This window comes from Sphaerodactylus townsendi, linkage group LG02, assembly GCF_021028975.2.
Source record: "Sphaerodactylus townsendi isolate TG3544 linkage group LG02, MPM_Stown_v2.3, whole genome shotgun sequence".
NCBI classification, from domain to species: Eukaryota; Metazoa; Chordata; class Lepidosauria; order Squamata; family Sphaerodactylidae; genus Sphaerodactylus; species Sphaerodactylus townsendi.
In genome coordinates this window covers 38,959,548-38,979,795 of record NC_059426.1, presented here as the reverse complement: position 1 = coordinate 38,979,795, position 20,248 = coordinate 38,959,548, and the positions used below count along the sequence as shown (strand labels likewise).

The 20,248-nt window shown below is 44.1% G+C and overlaps 1 protein-coding gene across 4 annotated transcripts in view; it reads left to right on the top strand.

The window, feature by feature from the left end:
* The window catches only part of GPD2 (glycerol-3-phosphate dehydrogenase 2), a 124,227-nt gene that overhangs the window by 29,684 nt on the left and 74,295 nt on the right, over window positions 1-20,248 (top strand). For all 4 annotated transcript variants that reach the window (XM_048484872.1, XM_048484870.1, XM_048484871.1 and 1 more), the window contains one exon: window positions 13,875-14,046. In XM_048484872.1, the coding sequence (XP_048340829.1) occupies window positions 13,875-14,046 (172 nt within the window). The remainder of the gene's footprint in view (window positions 1-13,874; window positions 14,047-20,248) is intronic.

Sequence of the window (20,248 nt, the reverse complement as noted above, 5' to 3'; positions counted from 1 at the left end):
CTTTTTCATGCTTGAATTTTAATTATCCCTATCCCATTCTCATGAAAATGACCAGTTTGGGTTACCAGAGCTTTTGCGATTTTTGTAAAAAAATCAGCACTAGAATAGCACTATATCTAGAATAGCACTATATCTGTATACTGTTATATGGGGCAGCAGGTTCTCTGAGTTTTCCTTCCCTTGGAAAGATATGCTGTGAAAGAAGGGGCTTATATTCTGCGCTTGCTGCCACCAAAAATATGCTTTTCTCTATAGCCCACTCAAACTGATTTTTAACTGCCACCACCTATCTTTTGTTTGGGGAACACACAGACACAGACAGAAAAATAAATGAAGACTGGAACGGTTTAAAGTTGAACAAAAACTTAAAACTTTTATTGCTGGCTTAACAGAGGCTTCTCAGGTAACTTTGAGAGGTTTTACGCTTGTTGGTTTCAGAGAAAGTTTGCTTAAGCTTAATGGTTGCAGAGACAAGTTGTCTTAGAGCTTAATGGTTGCAGGCACTTCACTTAAGTTACACAATGAACACTCGCAGGTGTCGCTTTACTTAAGGTTTTACTTCAGGAAAAGATGTTTCATAAAAGATGTTTCTTTGGAGGTTTCACACTTCCTCCCAAAAATATAAACTTCAGTCTGCTGTTCCTCACCACAAAATAAAACACCCAGTCTACGCCCAGTGGGATTCAGGCATAACAGCCTCCCTCTCCCACATTCCCAAATTTGGCTTCTCTGCCCCAGGGACTGGGCCTCCCAAGACTGATGTTCACTGTGGAGGATAGACTTTTAGACTTTACAGAGGTTTCCCTCAAAAACAAAACACCTGAGGGCGGTCACACTCCTCCAAACTCAGGGTCTTAGCTGGCTTAATAGCTTCCTCAGCTATTACTCCACAACAGCCATGAGAGATCTGGCGGATTCTCCTCACGCTGCTACAAAAAGCACCCGAGGGCACACAAGCTCACACAGAGCCAAAAAGTCCAAAGACTCAAAGCAAGAACCAAGATTCAAGAACCAAGAACCTTCAGCACTCTCGCTGACAGTATTTATAGTATCTGCGTTTTCTACTGGACGGCAGGGGGATATCTTGATAGGGTGTCTTCTTCACCAATTGCAAGGAGGCAGGAACTAATTAACGAAGTAACGCCTTCTTCCTGTGAGGTCACGACTCCTTCTAGCCTCAGTATTCTTTCCTGCCTGCAAGGAGTGCATGCGTTTGTGCTTAGCTCCTTAAGGATCTAGCATTAGGAGCCTTATGTTGAGGTTGTATGTGTGTACTTGACTGCTTAGTGTTTTGTATGCTTACCTCCCCCGCTTAGTGTGGCAAGCGTTTAGGGAGAAGAGGAGTGATTAGGATTCAGACACATTCAGCGCCTAAAAGCGCCAGGAGCGAGAAGCTCACTACGATCCTCGCCGCTGCCTTGGTTCCATAGAGATGTCGACAGGCTCTGCAGGGGAGAGATTCGGCCACATCTCAGCTCACGGAGGAGGGACCAGATCGAGCCAGGGGAGGACAAAACCATACGCCTTCATGGATCTCCAGCAGAAGGACCTCCATTAGAAGAAGCAAGCAGCCGGCCAGGACGGGACTGTGCCCGCGCGGACCTGCAACAGTTAGGAGCCAAGCCTTCCGAGAGCGCAGCCCGTTGGCAAAGCGGCTCCGACACCGGTTCCCTCCTACCCACATGCGGGATTCGGAGTCCCAGGTGCCTCCCCCTCAGGCAAGAAGAACCACAAGCCCCAGTCCAGGCAGCGACCTCATCGACAAGGCAAAGGCGGGGGGCCCCAGGGGAGAGTAGTCCACAGACCCCAGTTCTCAGCCAACAGCAGCCCAGCTGGCAGTCGTGACCTGGCACAACGCGCAGCATGAAGAGTTCAGCAGCTTTTTGCTTGAACAAATAGACAAAGACCCTGGAGGCCAGGGAGAAGCCCTTACCGCTTGGCACAGAGCAGGCCTTGTAAAGAGAGTGAGGAGGGAAAGCGCCAGTACAGGAATCCCATTGAGTTCCAGGAGGAGAGGAGGAGAACTCCTCCAGCGAGGGCCAAATAGAGACAAGGGAGGAAAGGTTCTCTGGCGCATGAGGAAAGCAGCCATAGAGGCTACAGAGCAGTCCCCAAAATTCTAGAATTAGAGGACCTCCAACTACTGATCACGAAGTCCCATACTCCAGCTTTTGGGCCTGCAAGATCAGGAGGGTGCAGAAGACCCCCCAGCAGACCCTAGCTCTGAAGCATTGTTCCATGCAAAGGCCATTAAGGGCTTCCCAAAAGAGCAAACTAGACTGCTTCCCTCCAGACCCACTTGGGAAGGGACAAAGTTTTTTCCGATCCCGGAATGCTTTGTAGAGCGCATTAGAAGAGAATGGCTTAAAACCAGGCAGCACACAAAGCGCTCCCACCGTCGTGTTAAAAGACATACCTGGTCCCTCCCCAATTCCATACAATGTTACGGGCTGCCAGCCATAGAGGCAGGCAGTGGCAGCTCTCCCACTCAGGGGACCTGAGTGCGTCAGGAAAGGAGAGGGAAATATTAGAGATTAGCTAGATAGAAGAGGTCGGAGGCAGCCCTCCGAGAAGGCACATGTAGTGGATGGCCTTGTATTAGGGCCCTCACTCCGGCCTCCACGGTCTCCAGAGCCAGCATGGCGTGGCTCAGAAGGATCCTGGAAAGGATCCCTGCTATGAACTCTACCACCCAGAGGAGAGATTGGAAGTGAGTGCTCCTGGCTTCTGCCAGCCTTCATAGCCCGGATGCCACGCTGGATGCCATCGCTCTGCCAAAGCCCAGGTGCCATGGCGTCCACCATGATCGCATAGAAGTGAAACGCGTGGCTCAGCCCCTGGCAAGCTATGCTCGGTCAAAAGCGTGGTGGCGGCCTGCTCCTATTTTGGAGAGGCTTTGTTTGGCTTACATCCGACAGAGTACCTAAATGAAACTAAGGACAAAAAGAAGGCAATGCCCAAATCCCGGTGAGACAGGAGGAAAAGCAACACCAACTCCAAGGAATACGTTTTAGCTCCAACAGAGTGCTCTACAGATACTCCGGAGAGTCCCTCAAAATGAAGCTGCTTGTAGCAGCAGCATGTAGCAGAGCTCCTTTCGGAGACAAAGACTTCCAAAAACAACATAACAAACAGGGAAAACCATTCCAAGCCAGACTTCAAAAAACAATGGCTACCTAGACCCACACAATCGGGGGATGTCTATCCAGGTTCAGGAGTCCCAGCCTGGCAGGGCCCCCAGCAAGACAGGTGGGCCAGGGAGGTAGTTCAAAGAGGCTATGTGATAGAGTTCGCAAAGTTCCACAAACCCACAGTTCATACCATCTCCGTTTAGAAGCCCCACGGCCCGTAGAGACCTCCTAACCCCTCAGGCAGTGGATCCCATATGGCTTATCCAGGCAATAGAGGCCAGATTACACTGCAGGAGAGGTTCTGGGGCACATGTTCACACTTTTTTGCAGTCCCAAGCCCAGAATGAGGGACTGCAGAGCAATGCTAGATCTAAGGACGGTGTGGAAATCAGATTCGATTGCCGAGGGTTCATTATGGAAACTCTCAGCGAACTATATCTAAGGCCCTACATGCAGCAGGAATTCTCGGCCTCCCTAGACCCTGCAGGGGGCGTACTTGCACATCCCGATCCACCAGGCCCATCGAGAGTTCCTGAGATTTGCGGTGGGCCTGTAACACTTCCAATACAAAGCTCTCCCATTTTGGACTGTGCCACTGCCCCCAGAACGTTCTCAAAAGAGATACTTCTGGGCCCGATAGTGCGTCCCCAGAGAGGAGGAGATCCACATCCATCCCTACTTGGACTGACCTATTAATCAGGTCCAGCTCCAGACAACAAGGCATGTCCAATCGATGTCACCCAGAGTGCAGAACACACTGCAAGCGCACGGGTTGTAGTCAACCTCGAAAAGAGCTCAGAAATCGAACCAAAGAAGACGGATCAGGCACCTAGAATGACCATCCTGGACTACTGCGGCAGGGACTCATATTTCATTTCCCAGAAGAAAGAATCCAGAGAATCCAGCCAAGCAACCTCAGCCTTGTGGCAGCCCAGGCAACCGTGGCTGTGCCAGGCAGCCAGCCTCCTGGGACTTTTCCCTTATCCCGGTGATGGGCCACAGACCGATGGGCCCGATTCCGCGCCAGACCACTGCAACACCTCCTGCTTGAATTTCAATGGGACCTTAATCCAAAAGCGGAGACAAAAATATACATGCATCCCGAACTCAGTCCGCAACAGTCTCCGATGGTGGCTGAAATCAAAGAGGAACCTCTAGAAGAGCAAAAGCGCTACATACATGGGAAGCGTCCAAAGGTCTTCCACAGATCTACCAGCCTGCAAGGATAGGGAGCTACCACAGCCAAAAATACGTAGGGGAAGATGGGAGGAAAAAAAAGAGACAAAACTTCGCCATCAACATACTGGAAACCAGAACCCATAGCTCTGGCAAAAGTTCACTTCCAAAAGGATCTACATGACAACACGTCAGCTATCAGGACAAACAACGTGACTACCAAAATGTATATCAACAACCAGGGGGGCTCAAGGTCCCCGAGGTTTATCAAGAAACGGAAAAGATCTTGTCCTAAGGCAGAGAGAGCTTCTGCTGTAGCTGGAAGCGCATATAGCACATCAAGAGGAAAGCTAAACAACCAAGAAGAAACAGACTGGTTAGGCAGACCTTGAATTAAGAAGGAGAATAGCAGCTAAGACCTGGGAAATTTCGCATGATCTACCAAAGGCCTTCGGAACTCCAGAGGTGGACCTCCCTATAGCCTAAGCGGAGGGAATGCCCAGACAGCCAGGTTCACTAGAGGTTCTTCCAGCTGTGTGTGGAGGAAACAGATCACGATGTGGTGGAAGTGGCCGCTAGGCCTGCTACTCACGCATTCCCACCATTCCCATTGTCCCACGCCTCTGGGGGAGAGAGATCATCTTGGGGCAAGACAACAGTCATCCTGGTGGCACCAAGATATACGGAGGCCATGTGGTTTCCTCCACCCAGGGGCTATGTGTGGACTGACCCTCTGGCACTACCTGTGGACACAGACTTGCTAATGAAGGTCCGCTATGGCACCACTTGATCCAGCGTGGCATTGCTTGACCGCGTGGCGTGTGAAAGGAAAAAGACTGAGTGCAAGGGCAATATCCTCCAGAGGGGGTCACTTGACACCATCATGGGCTGACTTGGAAGAAATCCACTGGATTAACATTTCAGCAATGCCTGGGTGGAGGGAACCTTCGCTCAGCTGGGCTTTGTAAAATCAGAGACATAGACCTGGCGAAACCGGCAGTCAAAGGGACATCCCTAGAGTTCCCTGCTAGAAGTATGATTTGATCTATGGGGCCCAGCGAAGTTTTCGCTTCGTTGAAGGAGCCCGGCAAGCTGGCGGTACCTTCCACGGTGTCTGTAGCCTATCAAAGGCGCAAATACCATTTGCCAAACATTCCCTGACGTGAGGCCGGTTCCTTAGAGGAGAGTGTCTCTCAAGCAAGCCTCCTTGAATTCCACAGGTTCCCCCACCTGGTGCATTACATTCAGTCTTAGTCGCACTTTAACAGAAGTTTCCAATTCTTTCGAGACCCTTATAATTCAATCGATACCGCTACGCGCTGGGTGAGAATGAAAACTCTGTTCCTACTGGCCATCACATCAGCTAGACCCAGCGTATCGGAACTGCAAAGCTCTGTCGTCCAACAGAAAATTCTGTATTTTCCACCTCAGACAGGGTGACCCTTAGACTGGACCCGGCGTTCAGCCCAAAAATTCATTCCGGACCTTTTCATTTTACTGGCCAAAACAGGAAATATCAGTCCACGTCCGCTATTTCTGCACCTGCAACCCAAAACCATCATCCAAGGAGTGGTGTTTCTGCGCACACCCTGGATATGCAGGCGGCGCACTCAAAGCCAGTTTCTTGGATCAGTGATCAGAGCCCCTTAGTGAAAAACGGAAGCGCTGTTCATCAATGTAAGCCCTCCTGTAACGTGCAAGGCTTAATTTCCTATGCTTCAAAAGCAGCCATCAGCACCACGCTCAGTTAGACTCCCCGATTATTGAGGCATACTAAAGCCTTCAATCCACTACCCATTTTATCCGTCAAAGGGATGACCCGATTTCCATTAGGAGCTGACGCTTCAACGCGGCCTTCCGAAATTACGCCGACAGTGGATGAGATCTATAGAAGCCCATACCTGAGTGCATTTCCGGAATCTCATCGGTTGTAAGACATTACAAACTAAACTCCATGGCCGCCTCTAGAAGTAGCCTTCGGAAGAAGGTATTGGAGAATATCATTGCAGGGACTGATGTTTCCCACCCTAGTTTTGGGAAGGGACTGCTGCTCGGGGAGGTCCTTATCAAGATATCCCCCGCCTACCAGTAGAAGGGTCCATTAGCAGATACTTACTGTCGAAGGGCCTTTCTACTGGACCCGGCCAGAGGGATATCTGAAAGCGGCCCTCCCTGGGGCCACGTCAGTCCCCAATGTTAATGCGTCTTTTCCAGTTTAGGTCAGGTAATACCGGGAAAGACTGGCAACTGTTAGTTTATTGTTGATCTGTTCGATGTTCTTGTTTGTCTTCCTGTGGTCCCTGTCATGTGACTGCTTGGCCAAAAAATGGATACTGAGGCTAGAAGGAGTCGTGACCTCACAGGAAGAAGGCGTTACTTCGTTAATTAGTTCCTGCCTCCTTGCAATTGGTGAAGAAGACACCCTATCAAGATATCCCCCTGCCGTCCAGTAGAAAGGCCCTTCGCAGTAAGTATTCAATGGACCCTTTTCTCTGGCCAATCAGGGCTGGCCAGGGCTTAACTCTTTCAGGGATAGGCTCCACCCTGTAACCTGAATGCAGGATAAATGCATTTGTCACATATGCCTCTTTTTCTTGTATCCCTATAAGGGAAGAGGCCAGAGACATACCTTTTTTAATGAATTGAGACAGGTGGAGCAGGTGATCATTACAATGATATATCAATAGCACAACATTCTTGTGCTTATTTTTTAAAAAATAAAAATCCCCCAGTGGCAGGGGGGGATGAAGGAAATTGCTGCTCTGTGGGCAGGGAAAAAGACTATGATCCAGATTTTCCCACACACAAAGCAGCCATCCTATCTTTACTATGATCCCCAAACTTTGCAGCAAAACAGGTTTGAGAAAGAAAAACTGGGGAGACCCTTGGAGGTGCATGAATACGCCATGATGCTGTGGGGAAGCAGGAAGGAAATGCTTCTCAAAGGCATTTAACGTAGAGCTGATAACCCATTTGGAAGACATCTGAACGTCTTAACCACATCTTAATCCTTGGCCAGGTTTATACCTGTCATGAGCAAAATCTGGTTTGTTAACGATGTGTGAACTAAACCTTAGATTTTGTGTCTGAATTTTCTGATGCTTGAGAGCTAAGAGGATGAAAAACTGCAATGTTAGAATGTGTTCCTAAGTGGCATTCAGAAATACATAAAATCATATGAATTGCATGCTAGGAAAAAACCTACGTGCGAAAGTAACCCACAGTATAGAAGGAAATGCTGAATCTATAAATTGTATACATTTTTATACATTTTAATTTCTTTGCTAATTTTTGCAGGAATTTGTCTTTTGTAGTTCAGGAAATGCAGTGAATTCTGTGGGTCACTGATACTTTGGTGACTTAATTTTTTAAATGACCTTTTCAAGACACTGAATTGTCGGTCTCATGTCCCATTATTTGCTTATATTTTTTGTTGTTCAGAATCCCTGAATACATGCAGCTTTGACCTATTATATGTCCATGTGCATGTTGGGACAGAGTTTCAGTTTCCTGGAAATCTCATGTTATAACAGGAAATCAAAAAAGCAAGCTTCTAGTGGTCTTTCAGCAACACCCCCCCCCCCACACACACAGTCAAGTGGAGAAGCCACTTTCAGCAAAACAAAGTAAAACAGAACAAAACATAAAACATACCCCAAACCATCATCTACTGGAGTCTTTTGCATTGTTGGAAATTATAGGTCTTGAACCAGAATCATTTGCCTGGCTGGTTTTTCTAGATTGTTACCCAGGTACTCCTGCACTTTGATATTGTTACTCAGCCATTCCTGCATTTGCCTGTCAGCAGTATGGTTGTAAAAGCAAAAGCAAACCCCTATCCCACAAACATGTATGGGATTTTGGTATCCTTGGCTGGCTGAAAAATATATCCTGGGTATCTGTCAAGACTTGTCTAAGCCAGCAATTACTATTGGATCCTGTCCCTGTATTCTTCGTTTTATTTGCCAGATACAGTTCTTTATCTCTGCTCTTTTGATTGCTAGTAATCTGCTTTATTTTTTAATTTATTAATATATAAACAGAACAGAAAAAAACAAAATGAATGTCACATTTGTATCAGAAGTCTAAGAAAAAAGGAAAATTTCACATATGATATACACAGTAATCTAATAAAAACAATTATAATAACTTTTATTGGTCGATATAATAATGAACATGAAATTATGCTTATAATCTTGATTTTGGCCGAGTTCGTGGGATATCCAGAAAACAGGGTAGAAGAAACTTACCAGGGATCAGCTGGATATACTGTAACAGACATAAGTGTGCCTTCTTATTCTGGATTACTGAAAAGGCTTTCCTGATATGCCAGATATTTATTATTACGGCCTTTTGGCCAGCCAATAGTTTAAAATCAGAGTACATGTGAATACATAGCACTCCACTTATACAAAAATATACTATAAATTAAAATCCATTATAAAATCTATATTCCTGATATGTTTCTCCCACATGATTTTGAAATGCCCTCACTATAACTCTTATCATGATTTGTGAATTGCTCCTATTTTAACTATTTTACCTTTTGACATAATAAAAGATTATACAGTCCCCAATTTGGTGGTGGATAGAATCCGAAGGATCATGTTGGCCAAGTACCTCTCCACCATATTTTCCTTAAAGAACTAAATGCTCCCTGTCATTGCACCAAAGGAGCTTGAAAGAAGGAAAGCTTTCCTGGTAATATAGTCTTGTAACTGTTAGACCCTGTTTATTTATAGACCAATGTACAGAATGGGAGAGGAAACCACATGAAAGAGATACATCGCTGTAGCTTAGTTAATGGACATAGGTGGGTGGGTTGTGTGAATAGGCATCGGCAAGGGAATATTTTATCTTGTCTTAATTTTGGAGTTAAGTTTCATGAGTAATGATCTCTGTGAATCATTGACATATAGCAATACTATTTCTTGGTGTACACAGGGAAGCTTAGATTGGGGGTCCCCATGGTGCCCACGGTCACATTTTCTGGCACCTTCCAGGTGTTTTTAGAAAGTGGCAGTACTGTCCAGCAATTCTTTTGGATTTCTCACCGGAGATTTGACAGGCTGTGTCCATTAAAAAAATTACTTTCGGCAACCGAGCTTCTGCCCACCAGGCAACCTATCGAGCGGCGATCTTCACTGTAGTGATCTAGAGAGGTAAGCTAAGGCAGCCATTTTGTTGCTGGATCTGCCTTCTGCAGTAGCCGTTTTATGGTAGCCATTTTGTGGCTGCATCCCCAATGCTCTATCAGCATTCCAAAGGTGCTCAAAGGCTCAAAAAGGTTGGGGACTCCCGCAATAGGTAATCTGTCTGCGTCACTGATTGTTCTGTAAGTTGGATATATTTATAATTTTGTCTTCCCCTTCACTGATTTTTAGATACAGTTCTGAGAATCTAGAAAGAATCTGATGGACTTCATATTTTAAGCCTCAAACTCAGTTTAGACACTATTAAATCCTTTACACCAGATATCCACAGAAACGGGGCAGTATGGCAGAAGTAGCGTTTGACCCCCAGCCATCATGTTGAAAGTCGCCACATCTTGTGGGCAATTCATATGAATAAAGAGTTAAAAAACAGGCTCCTGCTAAATCTTCAGTGAGGTCCTGAAGCTGCCAGTGTCACTATAGATCAGTCATTATTTTCTCTCTAGTATCACCTCCATGTAAGGAGGAGTACTGTTTGAATCATTTGCTGTGTTCCCAAATCAGTTGCCAGTTCTGTAGTTCAACTGGGGTATGTGTGAAACAATGCCAATGTGAGAGGAGGAAAGTCTTCAAGGACTTTTCCTTGGCTTCTCCAGTTCCGTAACCATTGCTTTCCTCTGTAGAGTCCTCCTTGGTGGTGTCCCATCCAACTACTTCGGACCTGGCTTTCATTTTGAGATTCGATGAGATCCAGCCATTACCATGCTGCCTTTCCTCCCGCTATATGCTATAATTTGCGGCGTAATAGAATATGCATGAATTCATGCGCGACTTCATGAAAGAGTCGTAAAACATGCATTTTTGGGTGCTTAAAAAGTCCTATCTTTGCATATTCCTTCCACAAACTCCTTTTCCACCTCAAAGCATTTCCCCCCTTAGAACTCGTATAATGTGCGCGAATTATTCCCTGAAGGCCGTTAGACAAAGGCGAGTTATTGGTCCCTTTGTAATCTGGAACTTGGAAGTTTCTGATAAAAGGTTAGCTTGCCCCTTTAGGCCAGAGGTTATGGTGTGGCGAAGGGATGCCTTAGATAGGGCTTAGAGCGCCATATGAGGTCGGAAAATGGCGAAGCTTTTATTTTGTGGCCTTTGCATTTTAAATAACTTGCTTCGTAATTAAGGTGCCTGGCAGCAAACCATTGTGCAAACGCAAACCAGCTGATTAAGTGTCACAGGTGGATTATAACCTGGAACGATAAGAAGTTCTACCAGATCATGCAAATGATTGTGTAGATCGAACATAGATCTTAATGCGCATATTGTTAGCGATTTCTATCAATGCGGCAATTGCCATCCTGCATGCCAGAGAAAGCCTATTTTTAAAGCATTATGAAAGACCCTGGTGCTCAGAGTGATCACACTGGATGATGTCATTTCAAACTAAGGCTCCTTCCGCACATGCAGAATAATGCACTTTCAATCCACTTTCAGTGAACTTTGAAGCTGGATTTTACTGTGTGAATAGCAAAATCCACTTTCAAACAATTGTGAAAGTGTGGAAGGGGCCTAAGAGAAGGCCCATGGCTCAGAAGTAGAAAATCTGTTTTGAATGCGGAAGGTCTCAGGCCCCTTCCGCAGATGTGGAATAATGCATTTTCAATCCGCTTTCACAATTGTTTGCAAGTGGATGTTGCTATTCCGCACAGTAAAAACTTTGCTGCAAAGCGCCGCAACATTGAAAGCGGACTGAAAGCGCATTATTCCGCATAACGTGGAAGGGGCCCCAGTCCTTGCGTCCGCTGGTTTCCCGTTGAAAGGATCAAACGTTTAAATAGCCGTAGGCATAGAGGTTAGAGCAGGGGTCGGCAAACGGCATTAATTCTAAAGAGTTTCATTTCAACCTGTTTCTCCGGCGGCCCCTAAAGATCTACTGAAGTTGGTTCAGCCCCTCCACTCACCTCTTTACTTTGCGCTTTTCAGTTTGAGGGTTGGAGGGATATGCCCAGATTACCTTCCTCTGACCTCATACGCCATGCGGAGTTCTGCAGTGTAATGCCGGTGATCAAAGAGCCGCATGTAGCTCCGGTTTCACGTTGCGTTGCAGACCCCTGTGTTAGAGTGTTGAACTAGGGTTTGACAGACCTTGGTTTGAATCCCCACTTGCTGCGGTAAAAACTTGCCGTATTGATGCTGCTATGCTCATCGCACACTTTCATCTTGACCTAATCTCCGCTGCGGATTATTGTGAGGATAAAATGGAACAGAGAACTGTGTAAATCGTGGGATGTAAATGAAGTCAATAAAAAAATTCCACCTGAGACGATTGTTGGTTTTAATTGCCCATCGCGGAATAGGTAGCGCTGTCACGGATAGCCTTTAGTGGTCTAGACCCCGCGGGAGTATAAGGCAACTCTGTACCGTAAGTATTTTTCTCTGCATGGATATCCTGTTAAAGCACTTCATAGAAATTGAAGTTCAGCGATCTTTACTTCAATAGGTCGGTTTATTAACTGCCGAAAAGACGGGGATTTCCAAACTTCAACAACTTACCAGTTATTGCATACATAGTTTTGTGAAACTGATGCCTGAACCAGAGTTGAAATGCGAATCAGTTTCGCCCTTTCAGTTGCTGTGTTCTAGTTTGGGAGGGGAGTTGTAATGATGAACATGGAACGAGAGAGAGCAAAATAATAATAAAAAGGCAGAATCCAGCACATTCTGCCTTAGCTGGCACTATTTACCCAGTTTGCTCATACAGCAGTGGTTACTTCGGGCGTACATATTTATTTCGAGGAAGGGAATCGTTTCACTCTCCTCACATAAAGCAATAGGTAAAATTGCGTTTCGGCATACAACAGTAGTTTCTGTGCGTAGCCAGTAAACTATACTCCGTTCCACAGAAAGAGGATAGTAGATTGTATATTCCTTCACCACAGAATAAAGCTTGCTGGACCTTCTTTGTTGTAAAATGCTCCCGCTTCTGGGTCCGAAGCGCCTACGAATCCCTGATCTCTCCAATTCCTGTTTCTGGCTAAAAATAATTTTCGGGTACAAATACTCTGGTATCAAAGTACCAGTCCAATAAAGCCAGCGGCCAAAATAATGGTTTTGACAAAGGCTGTGAGTAAAAAATGAATGATAATTCTCATATTAGTTTGGGACTTTATTTTAATGCGGAAGCATACATCCTTCTCAACCGCTTCACCTCAACTGTCCAAACGATTATCTTTCTGTGGAACAGAGTATACAGGCACAGCCAAATTTCTGTAGTGGTGACCTTATATCAGCGTGTTGATCAATTTAAGGTTTTCTCTTTATATACATGTATTAAAGTTAATCAAACATATTTTCAGTGGCAAAATTAAAGATTGCTTCAAGTGTTGCTTTACATGGGCTTTAAGGGAGTGATAAGTGTTGCCTTCTTGTCAGTTTCCTTCCCAAGCACCAAATGTGAATAAAATGGATGCAAATCTAATCATTTTTTTGGCCAGAGCAACATTTTATGGGCATGGATCCAATATGCTACAAAATGTGTAATTTCATTTATTTTTAATTTTTGCACAGTTGGTGAACTTTTAAAATGTGTATTTGAGAGCAGATTTATGCTATACATTAAACTCCAGGTTCCAAAAGCACACACTTTAAATAGCAAAATAATCCAAGCAGATGAAGCTGCCTTACACAGAGCCAGTTTTCCAACTTTGCTTTATCTAATCGGATTGGCATCAGCTCTCCAGGAACTTGAGCAGAAGAGGATTCCAACGCCAGCTATATGAGATCTTTGAATGAGAAGATGCTGAGGACCGAAGCTGGTGTTTCCTGCATGCAAATTTCCTGCATGTAAATTCCAGTTGAGAAATTTCCAACTGGGGAAATAGGGCATTTTGTGTTGGGAAAACAGTGCAGAGAATGGCTTTAGCTTCTTCTCCTTGCTTTCTGTTGTCTTCTCCAAATGGGACCTTTCACATCTGCCAGTCGAGTTCCCAGTAGGGAACTCGTATGCACATGAGGATTTTGAGGACCTAAGGGGATAAATATTCTACCATTTACACTAAGATTCTTTTTTAAAAATATCAAATCCTTGACTGTGTAACACACAGATCCTTGGCTGTGTAACACAGTTTCATTTGTAATTATGAAATTCAGAAGTCTGGTTTATTTTAAAAGTTTAATTACTTATGTAGTGCTCTTCAAGTATACAAAGCTCTAATATGATTTCAACAATCCTTGTAAGAAGCACCAGTTTTATTACAAATAGAGGGGTCGATGCTGAAAAAAAATAGGCTGTTTGGTGCATTCACAGCACATAAGAGAGTTGAATCATAGATTTTTTAGCTTGTACTTGGTCACTGTGCTGCTACTCCAGTTTCATGGTTTCATATGAATCTTATCCCGTTGCTGTTTTATTCTGCAGGGTCATCTTGCTTCTGTTGAAGCTTCAGAATGTAGGATCCTGAAAATGCAAAGCCACCTTCCTACCAGAGTGAGTCAGCTCCAGGCTTTGCAAGAGACCAGTGAATTTGACGTCTTGGTAATAGGTGGAGGTGCCACAGGATGTGGCTGTGCCTTGGATGCTGTTACAAGAGGTGAGCTTTGCGAGTCTGGAAATATAACGGTGCCTTATGCTTTTCTTCCGAAATTCTGATAGTTATGGATAATTTGGATCTAGCTGAGACTCTTCCTACAAAAACTGCCTTCAAAGAAGTAGATGGTTTAAAGCTGAATGGCTTAGGCAGAGGTGTCAAACTCAGGCCCTCCAGATATTCATGGACTAAGATTCCCAGCAGCCCTTGCTAGCATGGCCAATCGTAGTCCATTAACACCTGGAGGGCCAGAGTTTGACACCTTGGGTAGAGTCTTGTTGGCCTCTGTAGCCGCATTTCCAAAATGTAAAGCAGCACAATGCTTGCTGTCAGTGGTGGTGAAGACCATAGAGTGCAAAAGGACAATATAAAACATTATTTCCCTCCTTCTGTTCTCCAAAAGCAGAACTTGCTTCTTGCTGCAGGTTAATACTAGTTTTGCTTGGCATAAAAACTCCTTAGACAACTGACCCCCCCCCTTCCCCCCCATCTTGTTTTCTGCCTGCTAACAACCTGTCCAACTGGACATGGATTCTGGCTTTTGTTTAGACCTAGATTGTGATCCTGAGAACTTGTTAATGAGATCCTGAACCACTGCACTTACGCTTTTCTTTCAAGGTCTGGCTTCTTACTACTACTCCATTTGCTTTTATTTTTTGGTGCTCTTGTCACTCAGTGTCTCAACAGCTGCGAAAGCACTTGTGTTGCTGATAAGCCACAAGTGTAGGATGGTGATATGCTTGCAAGCATCTTCTGCTAAACTGGCTGCCACCTGTCTTCATTCTAGCATGTTTCAAATCCACAGCCTAATAGGAAAATATTCCAGCCAGCTAACAGGCATTTTGAAATTTTATGTACTGCCGCAAAACTCCCAGCATACATCCTGTAGTTTGCCAGTCTGGTTGCTCTTTGACTTGGCTCTCTGGTAGCACGTTTGTATTTTGTGACACCTTGCTTCTATTCCTTGCAATTCAATACATGCACTAGCTCAGGGGTAGGGAACCTGCGGCTCTCCAGATGTTCAGGAACTACAATTCCCATCAGCCCCTACCAGCATGGCCAATGGGCCATGCTGACAGAGGCTGATGGGAATTGTAGTTCCTGAACATCTGGAGAGCCACAGGTTCCCTACCCCTGCACTAGCTGATCTTCCTTGGCTGTCATCTGTGTTCTATTTCCTCTGGACTGCAACTCACCCAGCACGTTTGTGGGCTGTTCCTCCCCAAGCTGCAGTTTTCACATGTCTTAATGATGGTGGTACGGTCTAGAACAGGGGTGTCCAACTCTGGCGCTTCAGATGTTCATGGACTACAATTCCCATCAACCCCTACTTGCACCTTGGCCTAGAAGGTTTTCCCACTTCTATATGTTTTTGTGGAAAGATTTCCATTTCTAAAAATGCATTGTTTCCTAGAATTGCAGCCAAGTAAACAGATACAAATACAAGTCAAATTGGGTACTTTCAAAGTTGTGATTAGCATTTTTCCCCAGGTGACTGTTCCTAATATTACATGCCAGAATTGCTTCATTTGAAAGCTAGTGGTAAGAATGTTGGTCTGGTATCTGAGCGATCCGGGCTTTAACCACCAGCTCAGCTCTGCCATGGAATTTAGCTTTGGATCACTCCCACACTCCCAGCCTAACCTATCCCTCAGAGTTGATGTGAGAATAAAAAGAAGAGAAGAATTATGCAAATCACCTTGTTTTCCCATTAGAAAAGTGGAGAATAAATGAAGCAAGTAAAATAATAACATAATAATACATATACCATGTTAAATGCTGTTTATGGAATAAATGTTTTAGTAATTGAATCTTGCAGTTCAACTACTGTTGGCTGTTTGAAGAACTTTGAGGTATTTTATATTACAGAAAATTAATTTCCACATTTCTTTAATTTTTTAAGACTAACTATAAATCAGAGAAACATTCTAAACTGAATCAAAACAAGCTGTACCACTATGCGAGCCTGATTGAACTCCTTGCACCTTTTCTCTTCGCTCGCTGATCTTGCTTTTGCTCACTCCTAGCGTCAAGCTGTCTGATTTTTCCTTCACTCCTGCTGTTTCCAAGCAGCAGAAATACACACATCAAGGCAAGGGCAGGAAGGGTGATTTGAGAAGTGTAACATTTCCAGAAATTTTGAAGCTATGGGAGAATGTCATATTCCCCCCTCAAAAAATGAAAATGTATGCAATACATAGAGCTGAATTCAGCCAGGTTTTATGCTAGTGAAAACGGAAGGTGTTCCCTTCGATCGTAAAAAAGACTGTGCCGGGAAGTATAGTACCTGCATGGACAAAAGGTCATCTGAGATAGGAGTTATGATAAGGAGGGCAGTTAAGTAGAAAAGCTGGCAGGATCCAATCCTTGCTATCCATCCAGAACTTTATTAATTTATTTATTTCGGAAATAATTTATGCCACATCTCTAGAGTCCTGCTTAGAGCCAGCTTACAATTAATACATTTTACTTCTTTAACAACATAAAATGTATAATTTATAACTTAATTAGCATATGAAATTATACTATTAGGCATATTTATGGAATATGGAAAAGTATGAATGCTGGAAGTTACCTGTGAACAAAATTGCAAATATACCTGGTGTTTGAGAAAGTTGCAGTTGGCTGCATCCTTTGCTGCCGTAGTGCATGCTTATCTTAATTTTTTTTTGCCATCCGAAAGTAAGAAAAAACTCAAGTTAAATTTAGAAAACAAATTTTGTATTTTAAAAAAGTGTATTATTTGGCAGAAACAGTCTCATAGTCACAATGGGACTACCGGCATATTTAAATATAAAATTCAATTTTATACCATTAGACTTCTGAATTTTTTTCATAATTCTTTACTGAATACATCACTACGTGTTAATCATTAAAGTTTTCGTAAAAACTATTATTCAAATTCTAGTTACATCTCGGGTTTCATTTTGCCGGTAATCTGTCCCGGGTGGATTTCTGGCTGCGGCGAAACCTCAAAAGGAAGGCGAAACTCTGAGATCTATGGCATATGCGAAAGTGCTAAGCAGATGGCGCGAATGAATTACTGTGCCGTTTAAGCAGAAAATGAAAACCCGCCGAGAGGTGAATGCAAAACCCGAGGTAAAAAAACATCCGGGAGCGACCAGAAAAACCCGAAACCGGCAAAACCCGAAGGTGACGAAACCCGAGTTATGACTGTTCATGTGGAAACAGTAAACATATCCTAGAAAATATGTGATACATTTATTTATTTAGGATTTTTCTGTTCTGCCTGCTCAAAGTAGCGAATTTTGCTAATTTTAAAACCATATCTCAGGTATTCAAAAGCAAGCCATCGGCTGGACAACAAAACAGGTTATAAGAACTAGAAATTTTCTCTCATAAAACAGAAGCGATAGTCGCGCTTAAAAAAACTGGTGATAAAACCACTAGTTAAAACTCTGGGTAAAAAGATGTATTTTGACCTGGCACCAGAAGAAAAAGGCGCCAGGTGAACCTGGAGAGTGTTCCAGAGGTGCCACCATGGAAAATGATCTGTCTCTAGTTCCGTGGTGGCGAACCTTTGGCACTCCAGCTGGCAGGGGCTGATGGGAATTGTAGTCTATAACATCTGGAGTGCCAAAGGTTTGCCACCACTGCTCTAGTTGTTGCTTCTTCATCTCTGAAGGCAGGCACACACAGAGCAGGACTCTGTGGGATCTTTACTGGAGTTCTGGATAGCATTGGTGGAGATGTTCCTCCAGGTCCCCTGGTCCCAAGCTGTGTGCAGCCCTGGAGGTAAGAACCAGCACTTTAAATTGTGCCCCAAAACGGATATGTGAGCGGTGCAGATCTTTCAGCACAGGGATGATATGATTCCTGTCACTAATTCTTGACGGTCGGCTGGCTGCTGCATTTTGAACCAATTGAAACTTCCTAACCATTTTAAAAAGCAGAGTGCATTACGGTACTTTGGCTTTGATGTGATCATAGAATGGACTGCTGTGTCCAGAGCACACTTTTTGAAGAATGGCCACAGGTGGCCAACTATCTGAAACTTATAAATGATGTCGTGCCATGGCGGAGACCTGAGTCTTCAACTGTAGGCCAGGACCACAAGCTATGAATCTGTAGGCTGATAGGCTGATTCCGCAGTCCTCAAAACACTTTTCCATTGACCTTTAACGTCAGTTTTGTCTGGATTGAGCTTCTGTTTATTGGCCCTCATCCATCTCATTACCTTCTCCATGCACCTATTCCAGACTTCCACATAAACACCTGGCTCAGCTGTTAAGGGGAAACTGTAGGAACTGGGTGTTACTCAGCCTTTGCCGGTATTTATATAACACGTTAAGGACTCCTGCGTACATTTCCTGGTACAACCCTTCAGTCCTTTGGAAAACATTTTCCCTTTTTGCTACTACAAAAATAGAAGAGAGGTTTCACCATTCCTCTTTATCAGGCTTTTTCCAAGTGGCGGCAAAGGTTGGTATGTGAAAAAGTGCCCTTCACCTTGGAAAGGGTTACTTCTCCCTTTCAAATTTATAAGGATTTCGGTTGAGCCCTTTTTTATTGCAAGAAAGAATGACCTGGCTCAGCCACCCAGCCTGAGGCTTACAGAAATCTTCAATAAGGGTTGAAAAACTTTTATTAACAGGTTGCATTCAAAATAGGAAAGGTCAAAAAGTACTGAAGAAACAATCACTGTTAGGGTAAGCAAGACAAACTAATACAAACACAAACAGATACAAGCAACCCAAAACATCTAAATTCAAGCATCCTCATCTAAAACAAGCTGGCATGGCCTATCCTTCCCTGGCATGGGGGGAACACGTGCATTTGGTAGCAGCCACCCCTGCACTTCAGTTTCCTCTATGGAAAAAATTCTCGCACAGGGTCCTAGGGGGGCTTCTTTGATACTACTCAGGTTTTGCTCATTATGCAGTAATAATGCACTTTCAGTCCACTTTCACAATTGTTTGCAAGTGAATTTTCTATTCTGCACAGTAAAATCCAGCTGCAAAGTGCACTGAAAGTGCATTATTCTGCATGTGTGGAAGGGGCCTCAGATTTCTGGGTGTTACCTGATTATTACATATCATTAAAGATTCCTGCAAAAGATTTCTATGAGTAAAACTTTGTCTTGGAAAACATTTCCATTTTTTGCCAATGTAAAAATATAGGACGTTTCATTATTCTTCTTTATCAGTTTTTCCATCGGAAAAGTTGGGTGAAAAATCCTCAGTGAGAAGGGTTTTTCCAGCCCCCAGTAGTTGCCATCTGGTTCAGGTTTGGTTGCCCTTTCCCTCCAAGAATACAAGAGCCAGTCCTGCATTCTGACTTCCTTAAAGCTCAGGTCAGGAAAAGAGGGCTAGTCCCTCCTCCACCACAGAGAAAAACTTCTCAATTGAGCTAACCCACCCTCCCAAACACGCACACACACATACACGCACACAAACACACACCATGCTGAGGCCTAATAGTGCCGCAGGAACAAAATGGGTAAAATGAAGATATGGCCTCTAGGCCTGCAGTTTGTTATAGTAATGAATTACAGTAATGAATTCTAATGTAATTGTTACAGTAATGAATTACTACAACTGTTGGCACTTCCTCATAGCCATTTGTGGAGCTGCGATTCGTGACTTATTCGTGTTCTGTCGCTTGATTATATAACATGGTCTCCAGACTCTTTTTTACTCCCTCTATGCCTTTATTGTAATCGTTAGGTTGTGAAACTTTGCAAGAAATTGGTTGGTTTGTGGGGAATTTAGTTGCTTTTCCACTGGGAGGCAGCAGACCCTTGTATCCCAACAACAAAACAACCAGATTTTCCATAAAATTCCTTCCCTTTCAGTATTTTTGGATCTCACCCAGTTGTGAGCCCAGCAATGGATCCTCCATGAATGGTGAGGGTCTACTGGGCTAATAATCTACTGAACAGTAGTCTTTGACTTTTACCCTGTGGGGCTACTACAGTGGCAATAATAATGATAATAATGACGACGACGATGATGATAATAATAATAATAATTAGAAGCAACTGGAAAAACTTTCATGATATGAGGATTTAAGGATTGAACTACAAAGACTCTGGCACAAACCAGTAAAGGTGGTCCCAGTGGTGATCGGCACAGTGGGTGAAGTGCTTAAAGACCTTGGACGGCACTTAAAAACAATCGGTGCTGACAAAATCACCATATGTCAGCTGCAAAAGGCCAATTCCCTACTCAGCTCTGGCATCGCA